At 40.0% G+C, this 18,812-nt stretch overlaps 1 protein-coding gene across 1 annotated transcript in view; it reads right to left on the bottom strand.

The window, feature by feature from the left end:
- Positions 1-16,520: 16,520 nt before the first annotated feature.
- LOC102828422 (chromosome unknown open reading frame, human C14orf37) overlaps positions 16,521-18,812 on the bottom strand; it is a 174,900-nt gene continuing 172,608 nt past the window's right edge. The window contains 2 exon segments of the mRNA XM_006864606.1: positions 16,521-16,589; positions 16,827-16,961. Coding sequence (XP_006864668.1) covers positions 16,521-16,589; positions 16,827-16,961 — 204 coding nt within the window.

The following is an 18,812-nucleotide window of genomic DNA, read 5'->3' as shown; positions in this document are numbered from 1 at the left end:
CAGCTTGAAGATTAAGGTGTGCCTGACCCAAGCCATGGTATTTTCAATAACCTCATATGCATGTGAAAGCTGAACAGTGAATAAGAAAGACCATAGAAGAATTGATGCTTTTGAGTTATGGTGTTGGAGAAGAATATTGAAAGTACCATGGGCTGCCAAAAGAACCAATAGATCTGTTTTGGAAGAAGTGCAGCCAAAATGCTCCTTAGAGGCCAAGATGACCAAACTTCATCTCTCATACTTTGGACATATTATCAGGAGGGAGTGGTCGCTAGAGAAGGATATCATGTTTGGTAAGGTCAGAGGAAAAGAGGAAGACCCCCAATGAGATAGATTGGCAAAGTGGCAGCATCAATGGGCTCAAGCATGGCAACAATATTGAGGTTGGCCCAGGGTCGGGTAGTGTTTCGTTCTGCTGTGCATAAGGTTGCTATGGATCGATACTGACTCGATGGCACCTAACAACAACTACTAATTGTGAACTTGATCACTGATGAATGGCAAAGGCTAAAAATTAAAATTACTTTTTAATTTTAAATGTAAAATTAATTCTGAATAACTGAACCATCTGTTGCAAACTCCCTATTGAAATAAGGTGCTTACATGGCCACAAACTTTTCATTCAACGATTTCAGAATTTGAGTCCTATTCTGCGGCACCTCATCTTCGAAAGCTTGGTTGGAGATGGGTTATCTTCAAAGCCAATGTTCAGTGTGGGCTAATATAATAAAATGTTTTGAAACTGAAGTGAAATCATGACTGAAAACCAATGCCATAGAGTTTCCACAGCATAGAAAAACAGTCAACAAGTCATTGATTAGGACTCTTTTTAATGTTTCTGTTGTCAAGGAGAATTACTTATTAAAAGTGTGATTTCAGCATTCAACAGAATCACAGGTGATCTTGAGTAACTACCTCATTGACTTTTTATTTGAATTAAGTGAGTTTACCCACACAAGAGCTCTGGTAGCATTAGTGGATTATAAGTGTGACTCTACAGCTGATCTGTGGGATAAGATGAGGCTTTCTGCTCCTGTGAAGATTTACAGCCACAGAAACCCTACACAGGGTCGCTATGAGTTGGAACCGACTCCTTGGCACACCACCACCACCACCCATGCAGAGCACTGAGCACAGTTCCTGGCCAACACACACTAAGGGCCCAAGAAATATCCATGACTTTGTTATCACAAAATAAAATCAACTTGAATTTTACTAGCAGTTTTGAAATCCCCATTTATTATAGTACAACACTATTCAACAATTCCCCACAACTAAATTTAAAAAAAAAAAAAATTCATCTATTATGGAAGTATACATGAGACTTTTATTTGTCATTTTCTCCCAGCTCCTACAACTAACTCCTGGCCTGACACATGAGCATGATCCTAAAGAGCATGATCTTCCCAGTGAAAATTCAATCTGCCAAGTGGTCACTCCACCATATTTTAATCTAATGACATTTGGTGGACAATAGCTATAGAATAAAGTTCATAGGCTTTATCCATGCTTTATTTAATATCATTTCCTACTATATGCCAGACTTTTTCTCTCATGCTTTGGACATATCAGGAGCGACCATTCCCTGGAGAGGGACATCATGCTTGGTAAAGTGGAGGGTCAGTGAAAAAGAAGAAGCCTTTCAATGAGATGAATTGACACAGTGGCAACAGCAAGGGACTCAAGCGTAACAGTAAGTGTGAGGATGGCACAGGACTGGAATTGTTTCATTTTGTTGTGCATAAGGCTGCTGTGAGTCAGAGCTGACTCAATGGCACCTAACGACAACAGTTATGTGCAAGGCATTTGGCTGAGTGTGGACAAGTGGAGATGTTTACAAAGGTTTACAAGTTTCCCTTACCGATTTTTAAAGATATTTAAAATACAGACAAGAAAGTTAAGACGTTATTTAGTGAAACATAAACCTCTCCCATCAGCTTACACCCACTTCCAGAGTCAAAAGGGATGGGGAAGAATTGGATCAGTAGTGTCCAGTATTGTTGTTGTTGTTATGTGCTGTGGAGTCGGTTCCGACTCATAGCGACCCTGTACAGGGTTTCCAAGGCTGTTAATCTTTACGGGAGCAGAAAGCCTCATCTTTCTCCCGTGGAACAGCTGGTAGTTTTGAACTGCTGACCGTGAGATTAGTAGCCCGATTCGTAACCAGTATGCTACAGAGCTCCTTAGTGTCCAGTGTAGAAGACATAAAAGGGGTATGGAAAGCATGGCTCCTCTTAACAAGAACAGAGAGAAGAAACAATGAACAGAGTGAGCATTTGCTCATTTAACTTTTATCAAGTGAAATCAAATGTAGAAAATATATTTGCACTATAATAAATGACACACAAAAAAATTAATTAGCCAAGAGAGTTGAACTGAACAAATATTTACTCAACTTTTATTACTACAACAAGTGTCCCTTAGGCCACTGAAATGTGTGTCCCACAATACTACATGTTGTCTATTCTGGTGGTTATTCAATCTTATTCTCTAATTGTGAAATCTTACAGTCATTGTTTCAGGGGCAAAGGTAAAGAGAGGAAAGTATGCTCTAATCCCACAAGGCATTTTTGGCCATGGGAGTTGTGTTTGTGGAGAATTTTCTTCTTTCACCTACATTTGCATTACATCATATGGAAAACTGGACAGTCCTGAATAATCAAATGCCAAATAAATTTCATTAAGCAGAAAACACAGCTGGCTCATTCATTTGTAACTTCAGGTCTTCAAAAGTTGTTTTTCCTTCTTTTCATTCCTTTCAAGAAAACCATAAGAAATTGTAGGGATGTAACAAAATAGCAAGTAAATTATAATCCTGATTTTGTGTAAAAATAAATGTATATACAGCATATCATAAATACATACACACACGCAAAAAAAAAAAGGTTAGAAAAATACAGGCCAAAATGTTAACCATGATAATCTCCAGGGGTAGGACTAAAGTGATCATTATTTTCTTTTAAACTTTTCTGCATTTCCTCAATTCTATACTGTTATCACTGAGGTCCTTGAGAAATCGGGCTTATGTTGTTGATATGGTAACCATGGGAAACTTGCTGTATTTTTTGTATGCTAAAGAAGATAAGCTATGAGGTGATTGTCCATGATAACTGTGAAAAGGCCACAAAAACCACTCAGTATTCAAGTGTGGAACGTGCATTGCTCATAAAACTCTCCAGCCTGCTCATTCAAATCTTGACATCATCCTTGTCCAGATCAGCCTGAAGAGAGAAATGTCTTAGATTTGTTTTCAAGAAAAACAAGATGCTAAGCTTTGATTCTCATGTTTAAGAATAAGATGTGGTCTTATTAGTCTTTACAAATCAAAAGAGTCAATCAGATCCTAGAGAGTAATTCATCCCAGGGGTTCAGTCAAAGTAATGTGATCACCTAAAGGTATCGGAAGGTTTTCACCAGATGTTTAATCTTTATTAAATTTAAAGTTATTTCTTCTGCACCTACTATGAACAGTCAGGGGAAATAGTCACACATCTACACACATAAAAAGTTAAGGCTGTCTACACATTGCTGGCAGAATGTCGGTGGTGGTGGTGTTAAGTGCCAATGTTAGTTCTGGTTCATAGAGAACCTGTATAGGGTTTCTGAGGAATGGCTGGTGAGTTTGAACCACTGACCTTGCAGTTAAAACTGACCTTGTTGTTCAGTGCTTATCCTAGAGCACCACACCAGGACTCCTTTCTGGCAGAATAGTATATTATTTTTCTTAGCCTTGAATATGTTGGGATGGCATCGTGTCAGTCCTTCCAGAAAGCACTCTAGATTCTATGTATCTGGAGAACCTTCCTGGACAGTTTTGACTATTTTTCTTCATTTCCACATATATCAAATCCCATATCCTAGTGATTATTCTTTAAGAATATCTCCAGAACCCATCCTGGCTCCTACACATTCATTACTGCAACCTTGTTCCAGGTCACAGTCCCTTGATTAAAAGTAACCCTGAGTCAAATCTTGAATGTCTTCAATTCAGTCTTTCCATCAACTCAAGTCTGATCATGTTATTTCTTAATATAATACCTGTTATGGGTTGAATTGTGCTCCCAAAAAAGATATCTTGAATTGCTAAGCCCACCCACCCACTGCCACCCCCAAGTGCCTATGAATTTGACCTTTTTTGAAGTTATGATCTTTGCAGATGTAACCAGTTATGATGAAATCATACTGAAGGAGGGTGGGCCCAAGACCAGTATGACTAGTGTCCTTATGAGAAGAGAAGAGATACAGAGACAGTCACACAGGGAAGGTGGACATGTAAAGATGAAGACAGAGAAAGGAATCATGCTACCATAAAGCCAATGTCTGGGGCTACCAGAAGCTCAGTGATGTATCTAAAAGCCAAAGAACACCCAGGAGTATGGCCACCACCAGAAGCTAGGAAGAATGCTTCCCTGAGTCTCTCATGGAGACATGGCTCTGCTGGTAACTTGGTTTCAGAATTCTGGCATTCAGAAATGGGAAAGCAGAAATTTCTGTTGCTTTGACCCAGACAAGTTGTGGTAATTGGTTATGGCAGGCCTCAAATACAAATCTAATGTCCTTCTTTGACTTCTAATTACCCACAAAATCAAGTCCTAATTCATTGGTATGACCTAGAAGACACTTCAGGATCAGTCTAATATTGTACCCCTATCCTAACCCCTACTTCCCTAGTGAATTCAGCACTCCAGTCACAGTAATTACTGAAATTTCCCATGGTCACTCACCACTGGGTGTGTGCACATGTAGTGCCCTTGCTAGAAGACTCACCTCCTCTTTCTTTTACTTGGCTAATGGCTACTCATCCTTCAGGCCTCAGGTTTGATGTTACATCCCCTCGCCTCCTCACTGGGTTATTGTTGTTGCCGCTGTTAAGTGTCGTCGAGTCAATTCTGACTCATAACAACCTGGTATAGGATTTCCGAGAAGCAGTTAGTAGGTTTGAACTGCCGACCATGTGGTTCACAGACAAGTGCTGTTTTTACAGCGCCACACCGGGAGGCCTCCATTCTCTGGATCCCATACTGTCCCTGTGATGAAACTGTCCACTCATTGATCTCTCTCTCTGCTACTAGTTTCTAAGTTTGTTCTGGGTATGGTCTGTGTCTTTCTTATTCTCACTCCTCCAGCATTTAATATAATGCCAGACACATAGAATGAAGCATTCAATAAATACTGATTCAGTAGAAAGCAATAAAAAAAAGTACAAGCAGCCCATTCCTAATTGCATCTTGAAGTAGAATTTATATGTGAATCTGGATAGACGTATAGGGCTCTTATTTAACTTTAATGCAAGAAAAGGAATCTTGGTGGTGCTATGGGTTAGGCACGGGGTTACTAACCACAAGGTCATGGGTTCAAACCCACCAGCCACTCCACAAAAGAAAGACGAGGCTGTCTGCTACCATAAAGATTGGAAGCCTCAGAAACCCTATGTAGGATCATTATTAGTCAGAATCAACTCAATGGCAGAGAGTTTAGTGCAAGAAGAGACTCAAAGACTTTTCAATGATTTAAAAGCTGCATGTACAGAAAGTGAAGGTGATTGTGACAAAGAATTTTTAGTGACTAGGAATTGGTTCAATCATTTAAAAGTGAGGACAAATTTACAGGACACAAAAGGGCAAGTACCACTGACTCTTGATCACATGCTGCCTCTTGAAATGCTTGAACATCGACCATTTTTTGGGGGGTACAGTGATTCTTCCATCTTCTATTCGTGTTTTCTGCATCGTTTGACATTTTGCCCATAGAAGCCTTCAATATTGCAATTCAAAGAACACAGTATTTCTCAAGCTAAAAGAGCTGAAGAAAAATTCTAGCCTCAACTTGCAATATTGAAGGAGTCTGTGGGTAAAATATTGGATGATGTAGAAAGCATCAAAAGAAGACAGAAGAATACACAGAATCATTGTATTCAAAAGAAATGGTTGATGTTCAACCGTTTCGAGAGGTAGCATATGATCAAGAGCCAATGGTACTAAAGGAAGAAATCCAAGGTGCACTGAAGGCATTGGAAAGAACAAGGCTCCAGGAATTAATGGAATACAAATTGAAACCTTTCAACAAATTGATGCAGCACTGGAGGCACTCAGTCATCTATGCCAAGAAATTTGGAAGACAGTTACCTGGCCAACTGATTGGGAAAGATCCATATTTGTGTCCATTCTAAAGAGAGAAGGCCCAATGTAATGCGAAAATAATCAGATAATATAATTAATATCACATACAACTAAAATTTTGCTAAAGATAGTTCGAAAACAGTTGCAACAGTACATTGACAGGGAACTTCCAGAAGTTTAAGACAGATTCAGAGCGGACATAGATTGAGGGATACCATTGCTGATGTCAGATGGATCTTGACTGAAAGCAAAGAACATCAGAATGATGTTTACTTGTGCTTTACTGACTATGCAAAGGTTTTTAACTGTGTGGATCATGACAAGCTATGGATAACATTGCAGAAAATGGGTATTACAGAACACTTCATTGTACTCACTATGAACCTGTACATAGACCAAGAGGCAGTCATTCAATCAGAGCAAGGGGACACTGAATGTTTTAAAATCAGGAAAGGTGTGTGCCAGGGTTGTATTCTTTCACCATACTGTTCAATCTGTATGCTGAACTGGATTATATGAAGAAGAATGTGGCATCAGGATTGAAGGAAGACTCATTAACAACCAGCGATATGCAGATAATACAACCTTGCTTGCTGAAAGCAAAAAGGACTTAAAATACTTACTGATGAAGATCAGAGACCACAGCCTTCAGTATAGGTTACACCTTAATGTAAAGAAAACAAAATCCTCACCACTGGACCAATAAATAACATCATGATAATGGAGACGAGATAGAAGTTGTCAAAAACTTCGTTTTGCTTGGATCCACTATTGGCATTCATGAAAGCAGCAGTCAAGAAATCAAATGGTATACTGTATTAGGCAAGTCTGCTGCACAAGACCTCTTTAAAGTGTACAAGAGTAAAGATGTCAGTTTGCAGATTACTGGAGAGCCTGACCCAAGCCATTGTATTTTCAACAGCCTCATATGCATGTGAAAGTTGGTCAATGAACAAGAAACACTGTAGAAGAATTGATTCATTTGAGTTAAGGTGTTGGTGAAGAATACTTTAAGTACCAGGGACTGTTAGAAGAACAAATTTGCGTTGGAAGCAGCACAGCCATCATGCTCCTTGGAAATGAGATGGTGAGGATGGTGAGACTTTAGCTCTCATACATTGGATATGTTATTAGGAAGGACCAGTCCATGGAGAAAGGCATCATACTTGGAAAAGTGGAGGGTCATCAGAAAAGAGGATTGGCACAGTGGCATCAGCAATGGGCTCAAGGGTAACAAGATTGTTAGGTTGGCACAGAACTGTGCAATGTTTTGTTCTGTAGTGCACAGGGTGGCTAGGAGTAGGAACCAACTTGATGGCATCTAACAACAACGAAGGGCAAGTTGGAGATGTCTATAAATCAGACACTCATAACCGGGGACTGCCTAGTCTCTTGGTTTACCAAAGATAGAATCTCTAGCCATTCTCATTCTTCTTTACACAGACCTTTGAAACACAACTGGTTCAATTACAAAACCCATTTCAGATTTCTTCAATCCTTTCTTATTTAAGATAATTATTATTGGAAGTTTTATATGAACGTTCCTTTTTGATAGAGAAAGAGCTTTAATCATCTGGTATTCAAACATCTTTCTGTTTTGAAAGATTGTATTTATATTTTCTTAGGTATATATTTGGTCTGTCTAATAAAAGAGATAACAACAGATTTGTTTGTTTTTGTTTAGTAATGAAAAGCTCTGAAACTACCTAAATTATGTGGCTGAGTTGTAAGGCAATAAAATTGGAGGCTTTTTGTTGTTGTTTTTAATGCTATTGGTCCCTTTCTTTAATTCACTAAGATTTAAGAAGAAAATGTGGAGAATCAGATGAAATTTGTTAATTAAAACCCCAGATTCTTGATCTGATCCCAGGTTGCTCGTTTGAAATGAGAGCAGACAACTTCTCTCCTTTAAAGGGATTAAAATATTTCCAGGGGCACCCATCTTTGTCTCCTATGTTGCTGGCCCTCTGTTCCCATACCTAGACACACCCTACTCCTGTAGATTGCATCCTGCCACACTAAGACAATTACCTCTAACCCTGCCTCATCAATATCACAGATGTTGGCATACTCTACACACAGAATAATTACATCACATCACAAAATGGAGGATCATTACATAATACTGAGAATCTTGGTCTACCCAATTTAATACATATTTTGGGTATTATTAATTTGTCATTTGTACTATTGATTACTTCTGCTGCTTTTTGAAGAGAAAAAGTAGAATCTTTGCTTTACTAAGTAAAGAAGTTTCCTCTTTCTCTCACACGAATGTTTTTCTGTGTTTTTTTAAAACAAGGGCGCAGATGACATGATTATTTGTATTTTTGCTGCTGTTTCCTGGGAAAACTTTCTCTTTTTTTCCTTTTCTCGATTACATAAATGTAAATTTGGACAGATTAATATGAAGCTAGCTCTGCCCTAAACAGTTAACCCTAAATAGTATAATCCTAATGTCCTGAGTTAATGCTCTGCACTGCAAGGTTGGTTTGAACCACAAGGTTAGTGGTTCAAGCTTACCACCAGCAGCTCCTTGGAAACCCTATAGGGTGGGTCAGAACCAACTCAACAGCACTTAACAACAACAATGCATTTATCTAGCTAGCAATGACTTATATTAATACTGATTTTTTTTTCTGCATAGAGAAATTAAGGGACAGAATTATTTCCAGTTATGTTGGCTGTCCAAGTTTCTAATTATCAGAGTCACATAATTAAATGTCTCTCCTCAATCCATTCCCAGCTTATCAGTTTATCAGTTGGCCCCCTCAAAAGAGGTGCATGTATGAGGGGATGCTAAATATTTAAATATAAACAACAACAAAAAATTGTTTTCAAATTATTTATTTCTAGAAATTCATATTCAGTCATTTGAACTCCCCATAATTAAGAAAGACTTGTAACTGAGCTTCAACTCATCTAAAGTAGGCAAGGGCCTTTGGTTTTCTTATCTGCATTGGGGCTTTAGCTCTCTAAGGTCTGTTCTTCTACCTAGGGTAGGATGGTTTTCTTGGACAGAGAAGATGAAGGTAATATAAGTCTTGTGTTGTTGTTATGTGCCACGGAGTCAGAACCAACTCATAGTGACCCTGTACAGGGTTTCCGAGGCTGTAAATCCTTACGGGAGCAGAAAGCCTCATCTTTCTCCCATGGAACAGCTAGTAATTTCGAACTGCTGACCTTGCTTTTCACAGCCCAATTCTTAACCACTACACTACCAGAGTCCCTGCTAATGATCTGTCTCAGGTGGGCCATTTGTAATCTGCTCCTTGTTTGTCTTTATCATTTTTCCAAGCATAGGTCCATTCAGAACTTTGGTCTCCTCTAGTACCTTCTATGGATGGCTCAAACTGTTAAATGCTCATCTATTAAGCAAATGTTGGTGATTCGAATCTACCCAGAGGTAACTCATAAGAAAGATCTGATGATCTAATCCAAAAGGGCACAGTCACTGAAAACTCTATGAAGCACAGCTCTACTGTGAAACCTAAGAGTCCCCATGAGTCAGAGTAGATTTGCTGTCACCTAACTTCATTGTGGGGGGTTAGCACATTCTGATGGTCTGTGAGTCCTGGTATAGTGCTGTCCAGGATAAGCACTAGACCACTAATCAATAGGTCAGTGGTTCAATACCACCAGCCACTCCTCAAAAACCCTACGCAGGGTTGCTAAGAGTCACAACAGACTCAATGTCACTTAACAACAACAAAGGTTTGCGCCATCTTTTATATCTGCCTTGCATTATACTTTTTCTCTCATCTTCTTTCTCCATAGTCACACTTTCACATACCCTAAAAAGCAAGAGTTTTTTTTTCCCCCCCTTCGGTTATAATCCTGCTACTTAAGATCTCCCTGTAGTTATAACAAGCCTGTTTTGCCAGAAGACCATGAGGTTATAACCTCATGCCAAAGCTGTTTTTTGGCAGCTGGAAGGGACATTGGTTATTCATAGCCACAGAAATCACAAGGCCTGTGGATGATTTGATTCTTCTTCCCAAAGTTGTAGTCAGGATACCAAATAAGGGCTTGTATCCACTGTTCTTCTACATGACAAAGATATCTGGAGATAGAGAGGGAAGGAAGCACTAAGCATTCAGAATGCTCTATCTTATTTTCTGGTCTCTCTATAATGAGTCCTGGTGTGGCGCTGTGGGTTAATGCGCCAGACTGCAAAGCCCTTTGAACTGCAAGGTCGGCGGTTCAAGCCCACCAGCTACTCCTTGGAAATCCTATACAGGGTCGCTATGGGTTGGAATCAACTCGACGGCACTTAACAACAACTATAATGTTTTGACTTTGAAACCTAAGCCTTAAAAACAAAACAAAAAAATCAGCAAATAACCAGCTTACCTTGCCTGATTTGGGTAAGTTCTAAACTTTGCTTTAAACATTTCCTCCACAACATGTTTGACCTATGTAAGAAAAATGGGTATTTTAAGAAAGGGTTTCTGGGAAACTGCATTTGAGACAGCTTACGAGCTAAAGCCAAAGCTAGGGCATTGCTAAGGAAATCGGTTTCCCTGGGATACTAATTAACTCCAAATATTGCACTTAAATTAAGCCAGCAGCTACAGAAAGAAGCAGATTATGGGGAGGAAAAGCTAAACAAATTTTAAAGAAAAGTACTCTTTGTCTTCTGATTAGGGAAAAAGGCATAGGAAAATCTCTCTGTGTGACCTAGCATTTCACACTTTTTTCTAGCTGTTGTTAAGTGTCATCCAGTCAGTTCAGACTCATAACGTACCTGTACAGGAGGAGTGGCTGGTTGAGTTTGAAACACCAACTTTGTGGTTCAAACCAACCTTGTAGTGCAGTACATTATCCTGCAACACCACATCAGGAATCTTTATCTAGTACCTTCCACCTTTTCTCTTTCCCTTCATTTTCCTTTCTTCACTATGGCAGGTGAGATTTATTGCATAGTCCAATAGGAAAAGGCTCTCTCTTGTCCCTTTAATAAGGAAGCTGTTTTCTAGTTGTGTTCTCAAACCTGTCTGGGCATGAGGCTCTCAAGCTCCTCCCCGTACAGATTCTAATTCAGTAGTTCTAAGGCAGAGCCTTGGAATCTGAGTGTTTAACTGGTGCCCCACCAAGTTTAGTCAACACTGCCCCTTCCTCTAAGAATAAGACACAGACCTTGCTCCTGAAGTGGGCCCCAACATGCCTGGCTGGGTCATTTCAAGTTAAAGGGGGAGATATTAACAAGTGAAATAGAGCGATCAAAGCCCCTTTCCCAGCAGCCTTTACATATTTCCCTGAAATGACCCACAGCTATCCTGTATAGGGTTTCTGAAGCTTCAAATCTCCAAAGAAGCAGAAAGCTTCATCTTTCTCCTACAGAGTGGCTGGTGGATTCAAATTGCTGACCTTGTGGTTAGCAGCCCAACACATAACCCATTACACCTCGAAGGCTTCTTGATTTAAACTTAGTTGTTAGAAAAATCCTTCCCCTCTACTCCTGTTAGTTTGTTGTACTATTATGGAGTGCATATTGCTGTGATGCTGGAAGTTGTTGTTGTTAAGTGCTGTCGAGTTGGTTCCGACCCATAGCAACCCTGTACAGGGTTTCCAAGGCTATAAATCTTTATGGGAGCAGAAAGCTTCATCTTTCTGCCACGGAGCGGCTGGTAGCTTCGAACCGCTGACCTTAAGGTTCACAGCTCGATTCATAACCACTACACTACCAGAGCTCCTTGATGCTGGAAGTCAGGCCACCAGTATTTCAGATACCAGCAGGGTCACCCAAGGTGGATAGTGTTCAGCAGGGCTTTCAGACTAAGAAAGACCAGCAAGAAAGTCTTGGTGATCTACGACTGAAAATTAGTTAATGAAAACCCCATGGAACACAAGAGAATATTAACAGCTGTAGTACTGGAAGATAGTGTCCCCTGGGTTGGAAGAGCCTCTAAATATCCAAGGGCTATAAAATGAACTCAAGTATGCCAACCATCAAGAAGATACCACACCAAAGCACCTTCCAAGACTGAGATTCAAGGGGAATACACGAGCAGGCACATAGTCTTGCTGGTGATCACATTGGTGTACTGATAAGGGGAAGTGGGGGAAAAATAGCACTGAAGTTGTGAGCTAAGTCTGACAATGTTCAACAGACTCCTTCCTGTCCACCTGGATTGAGACCTGGTTGGCCAGTGGTATGGCAAAACCTGGGGACTCCTGGACCCAGAGACAGTGAAATGGCCACAGAGGACTAGAGCAGAGAGTGAAGTGTCCAGCTGATATGAAGTGAGGGGAGATGCACAAGAACACCCATACTTGCAGATAGTATTCACTTGACCTGGCTTCAATGGCTGGATGATCAGAACCCTACTAGAGGAAGAAAGAAGAGAAAAAAAAAGAGTAACCCGCTACAATTTGATGAACTTGTCCTATACTTATGGATGGAGTATCTCAAAAGAATGAACAAATCTTTACAGTGAGGATCATTCCCACCCCCTCAGTACACAGGGTAGACAGGGATGGGCAACTTGGACTTTGGCTACCCAAAATAGGGTGGGGAGAGCCTACAAAGGCATTAAGTGACAGGCTTACAAGCTTTCCAGAGGGAACCTAATTTCAGAGAGTGTGGGGGAAGGTAGAATCTCCACTGAGTGGTTTTCAATCTGACTGGATGGGGCTGATGAAAGACAGGGTTAAGACTCTTGTGCTTCAACTGCTATCAGGACTGATTGTGAATGTTGCAAATGTAAAGGTAGATGTTTCATAACAAAAGGAAGGGAGTGGTTGATCTTGCACCTCAGGAGCAGAGGTACCTGGGACCATCAAGGGAGAAGAGCAGAGTGTGGGACCCTACCCAGAGAAGCAGTGACTCCAAAGAAGGAGGCAGAGACGATGACATTGAGAGATGGAACAGCTGGGGACTCTGGAGTCAGGGAGGGAGAGGGACTGTGTGCTGACAGCTGGGGGGCAGGCTTGTGGGGTGTACCCTTTTGTTGTTTTATGATGCATGGAGGGGATTGTAATCATTGCAATGAAACGATATACGATAGGATAACTGTAAAGCTGATGTTCTCCCATGTAAACTATCACTTAATTCACAGTAAAAACTTAAAAAAAAAAAAGATGTCACAAGCCCAGACACTGTTTTGTTCCCTTGTGCATAAAGTCACCATCAGTCAGAGCAGACTCGACAGCAGCTAACAAGAAGCTAGAATAAACAACTGGCTTTTTATTTTTAACATGCAACTGTAAACATGCTCTAAGCATGCTCTTGTAAGAAATTGACTATGTGGGATCAAATAGACAATAGCAATTTGAAACATTAGATAGAAGTTTAGGGGTCGTTACATTTATGTTAATGAAGGAGAACTGATTTGGAAGTAAAGGTGAATATATGCAATGTCACTAAATTGTGCATGTGGAAACTGTTGAATTGGTGTATGTTCTGCTGTATCTATATATATATCAGCAACAACAAAAATAAAATTATTTAAAAAACAAAATATAACCTAATCTTCCAAGGTGTTCATGCCATTAGAATCGCCCGTGTGTTGCTGAGTAAGGTGGACTTGGGGATTCTCCATACACAGCTTGTCAAGAATACAGTAGTGCCACATCACGTTCACAGATTCCTAATTTAAGGAACATGTACAGAGGGGCTGCTCGTAGAAAAGGAAAGTATACCTTGTCCAATATCAAGTTGTCTCTACTTTTAAAATTACAAATCACTTAGGAGGCTCATGAGTCTCAATCCTGTAAATCTAGCTATAAGCTTATTTGCCAATTGCTAACTTCTATGTGCACAGAGCTTTTCAGCAACCTTTATCAATTTTGCACATTTGCTTACATCTCTTGGCAAAAGAGTTGTATTTGATAAAAGCATTCTTTTGAGCCAGCTATTGTTTAAAAATGGATTCTAGGAAGGTTTCTCTATTGATTCCTCAGAACCCAAAACCAAATCCACTGCCATCAAGACGATTCTGACCCATAGTGACCCTATAAGTCAGCGTAGAACTGTCCCATAGTTCTTCCAAGGCTATAAATCTTTATGGAAGCAAATTGCTTCATCTTTCTCCTGTGGAATTGCTGGTAGATTTGAACTGCCAACCTTCCTGTTTGCAGCCCAATGTTTACTTAACTCGCTGTACCATCAGGATTCCTTTTGATTCCCCAGAGATGGAATTTGAATTGATAATGATTGTGAAAGGTGAAGTGGACCAGGAGAGAAGTTGTGTGAGAGAGAAATTAATTTGTGAGACGTGATTCATTTTACAGAGATGGAAAACGATGACAAATGGTCTTGACAAGGCAGCTATTTCATTATAAACTTGTTTTTAAAGGAAACTTCTAAAATAGCACTGTTTCCTTGCAGTATGTGGAAAGGGCAGTGAACTGAAGGTAGCAGCACATAGCTCAACATTCCTGTGGGTTGTATTCCTGATTCTTCTCCTGCCTGTAACTTCAGCTAATCACTTCAGCTCCCTGTTTCAGTTCTGTCTTTAGTCAAACGTTGGGATGGGTAGAAACATATGCCCTGTCTCATAGAATAACTACGCAGAAAAGTGGTATAACTTGCCTTGAATGTGAAAATTCTCTACAGTGCTCTGGAGTCCTTGTGTCATGCTAAGGATAAGCGTTGGACTGCTGACTGTAGGGGTGGTAGTTCAAACCCACCAGTCGCTCCTCAGAAACCCTATACAAGGTCACTATGAGTCGGAACTGATTCAATGGCATTTAATAACAACTGTAAATGCTCTGATAAATGTGAATACTTATGATAAACGTGAACTTATACTCCTCCATGGGAATGACCCAAATCTCTACCCAAATATTCAATTTACTACAAGTCCCCAATGCCCAGACTAAATCAGAAAGGTAAGGAACTACATTCTAAGGAAATGAGAAATGATCTAGCATAATCCAACATCCCCATAATGTGATCCCTGAAAGAAGCTGGTTTCCCATGGCTGCAGGAGCATCACAATTCTGGACACTGAGTCTGTTTCTACCATAGAGCATCTGTTTTTTAATAAAAGTTAATAAGGACCAGTGGCAGTCCCACTCTTTGCATAACCAAGAACCACAGCTGTGAAAAATCAACATTGAGTAATTCAGATCAGCGGTTACAAAGTATGGAGCCAAACTGGAGAGAGAAATTCTCTGGGAGTTTAAACTATCAAGTCATTTCCAACTCACAGTGAACCACGTGTATCAGAGTAGAAGCATGGTTCCACGTGTATCAGAGTAGAAGCATGGTTTTTAACAGCTGACTTTTCAGAAGTAGATCACAAACCTTTCTTTTGAGGAGCCTCGGAATGGACTCAAACCTTCAACCTTTCAATTATGAGTATGTTTACCAATCATACCACCCAGAGGCTCCTCTGGGAGTTTACCTACCCTCACTTTCTTCTTGATTTCTTCATAACAAAGTTAAATGCTACTGAAAAAATAAAGACATCTCTTAATGACAAACATCTAAGACTCTACTGCTAGATTAGTTGGACTTGATCTTACAATTTCAGAAAGCAAATATACATTAAGATCAAAAGTCAATTTAATGTCTTATTATGCATGATGCATTTTTTTCCTTTGCCAAGAATGAAGATGAAAACAGAAGTCAAAAACTAATGAAACTGGGAACGTGAAGTACATAAGGCAAGATACATATAAATCTAAGAATAAAGGAGCTCTGGTAGCATAGTGGTTACGAATCGGGCTGCGAACCTTAAGGTCAGCAGTTCGAAACTACCAGCCGCTCCGCGGGAGAAAGATGAGGCTTTCTACTCCCGTAAAGATTTACACCCTCCTCCGCGGGAGAAAGATGAGGCTTTCTACTCCCGTAAAGATTTACACCCTCGGAAACCCTGTACAGGGTCGCTATGGGTCGGACCCGACTCGATGGCACTTAACAACAACAACAACAACAACCCTAATGTGCTGAGAGACCTACTTGACTGAAAATTTTTTTTTTAAGTTTCATTCCAAGTTGCTGCAAATGCAATACATTCTATGGTGTTCAAGCCCATGGTTTCAAGAGGTTGGAGTCCGGTCATCAGAAGTTCTTTCTTTGATAAGATCTCTATTGCAAATTCAAGCGTGCCTTGATGACAACAATGGCAATGATTAGTACCGGTAATTCAAACCCAGGAAAAAGACTCTACTTAATCTAGCAGCTCCTACCGAACAATGTGTACGTTGCATAGTTATGAATTGTAGCTCCTGGTGGTGGCAAGTTCACTACATTATGAAAGCAAACACTGTGTCTTACATTGAGTATACAGCATGCCTTTGATGCTCAGTACAAGAAAAATCTACTACCCAGCAGATAACGGGACTGAGATGTGCAGAGATGTGGCAGTCTGTTGTTCTTTTTCTGTGCCCCCAAAGAGATTTAAAAAAATAACAGCATCAGTGACTATCTCAACGAAACCTCAGTCCAATTCAAAACTCATCTTCAGAGCTGTCGGCTAAGAGCATCACTCGATCTTGCATGCTGTTGAATTCTCTCTGCTAAAGAAAAAAGAAAACAAAAAACAGAAAAGCATGATTAGATGCTGTCTCAAAGCAAAGCTAAGAAACAGGTCCACTTGAAAACAAATGGTGAGGTAGCAATTGCAACTAATAATCCTGGTCACTGAGGTCCATATTATTCATGCATCATTAAGCCCCATGTGCTTTATTAAGCAAATGGAGATAAGCAAAGAATGTTCAGAAACTGATTAAGTTTTGCTGTTGCTGGTTCCCTACCTTTCTTTTATGCCTTTTGAAGCCATTTCTTCTTCGGCGATTCATAACCTTAATGCTATAGAGTGCTCCCAAGATGAACAAGGCTCCAGCAATCCCAACCCCTACGGGTACCAGCATCCCAGACAAGTAGCCAGCCTGCAGAGAAAAGGAAACAGGCATTAAGATGCTAAACAGACCAATTTCCTCATTGGTTTCTCTTTCTTGCTAGATTACAACAAGTTTTTTAGATGTTTTGAATTCCCCTGTTTGTTATATTGGAAAATAAAACCGCAGCCTGGAACAGTTACGTTTTAGGGAGACGGCAACAAGAGAGAGGTGTGACTATTATTGGAGATTTCAAAATCTTAGAAGTAAGTATTAAAATAAATCAGTCAGACATAGTGACACCTCCAGTTACAGTCACTGCATATACACATCTGTCAACATCAGGTTTTGGTGACAGAATTAAAGATGAGTGATGTAAGCTTTAAATGCTGGAGCTATTAAAGAGCTATAAATAGGAACTGTCAATCTGAGTCAAAGACCAAAGGAATACTCTGGAATACTGTGTTTCTTTGAGGGCAAAAGGGCCTAGACATGTGTAATAGATGGAATTGTGCCCAAAATACGTATTGATATCCTAACCTTATACTGGTGAATATAATTCTGTTTGGAAATAGGGTTTTATTCTGTTATGCTAATAAGGTCATGGACTCCTGGTGTGGTGCTGTAGGATCAGCACTAGCCTACAAAACACAAGGTCGGCAGTTCAAACCCACCAGCTGCTCCTTGGAAACCCTATACAGAGTCACTAGGAGCTGGAACCAACTCCATGACACTTAAACAACAGGAAGATCATACTCATGTGTGGCTAAATTTCATCACTTCTGCATTATAAAAAATCAGAATGATCAAAGACACAAACAGGGAAGACATTCAATGTGAATGGAGGTCATCTACAAACCAAGGAACAAAAGATATCCAGAGCTGCTGACCAAGCCTCTAATTTAGACTTAGAGTCTTCAAAAATGAGAGAAAATACAGCCTGGTACTGGAACAATGAAAGATACATAGATCAGTGGAATAGAACTGAGAATACAGAAGTTTACCCATCCACATACAGCCAATTGATCATTGACAAAGGGCCAAAGTACACTGAATGGGGAGGAGATAGTCTCTTCAACAGATGGTACTGACAGAACTGGAAATTGATACACAAAAGAATGAAACAAGACCGTTATCTCACACCACATCCAAAAACTAGTTCAGCATGGATTAAAGACCTAAATGTAAATCCCAGAACTATAAAGGTCACCAATAAAAAAAATAGGGATACATTTAAGGGCTCTAATACAGGGCACACATAGTCTATCAAACACTGTGAAAATTTCACAAACAAAAGAAGACAAAATAGATGATTGGAGTATATTAAAAATTAGAAACTTATGTATATCAAAAGATATCACCCAAAGAGTAAAAAGGGAGCCCACAGAATGGGGAAAAAAAATCTTTTGTAGCAACATATCAGACAAGGGACTAATTTCTAAAATCTGAAGGAATCTACAACACCTCTATAAGAAAAAGACAACCCAATTAAAAAATGGGCACAGAACATGAACAGACACTTTACCAAGGAAGATATTCAGGCAACCAACAAACATGAAGAAATATTCACCATCATTAGCCATTTTTTGTTAAGTGCCATCAAGTCAGTTCCAACCTATAGCAACTCTGTATAGGGTTTCCGAGGACCAGCTGGTGAGCTTGAACCACTAACCTTGCAGTTCAAACGGTTTTGTAGTCTGGAGCATTAACCCACAACACCACACCAGGACTCCATCATTAGCCATTGTTGTTGTTGTTGTTAAGTGCCGTCGAGTCTGTTCCAACCCATAACGACCCTGAACAGGGCTTCCAAGGCTGTAATCTTTACGGGAGCAGAAAGCCTCCTCTTTCTCCCGCGGAGCAACTGGTAGTTTCAAACTGCTGGCCTTGCAGTTCGCAGCC

This window comes from Chrysochloris asiatica, unplaced genomic scaffold (assembly GCF_000296735.1).
Source record: "Chrysochloris asiatica unplaced genomic scaffold, ChrAsi1.0 scaffold00067, whole genome shotgun sequence".
Classification (NCBI taxonomy): Eukaryota; Metazoa; Chordata; class Mammalia; order Afrosoricida; family Chrysochloridae; genus Chrysochloris; species Chrysochloris asiatica.
The sequence above is the reverse complement of the archived record's forward strand: the minus strand, read 5'-3'. Positions and strand labels throughout refer to the sequence as shown.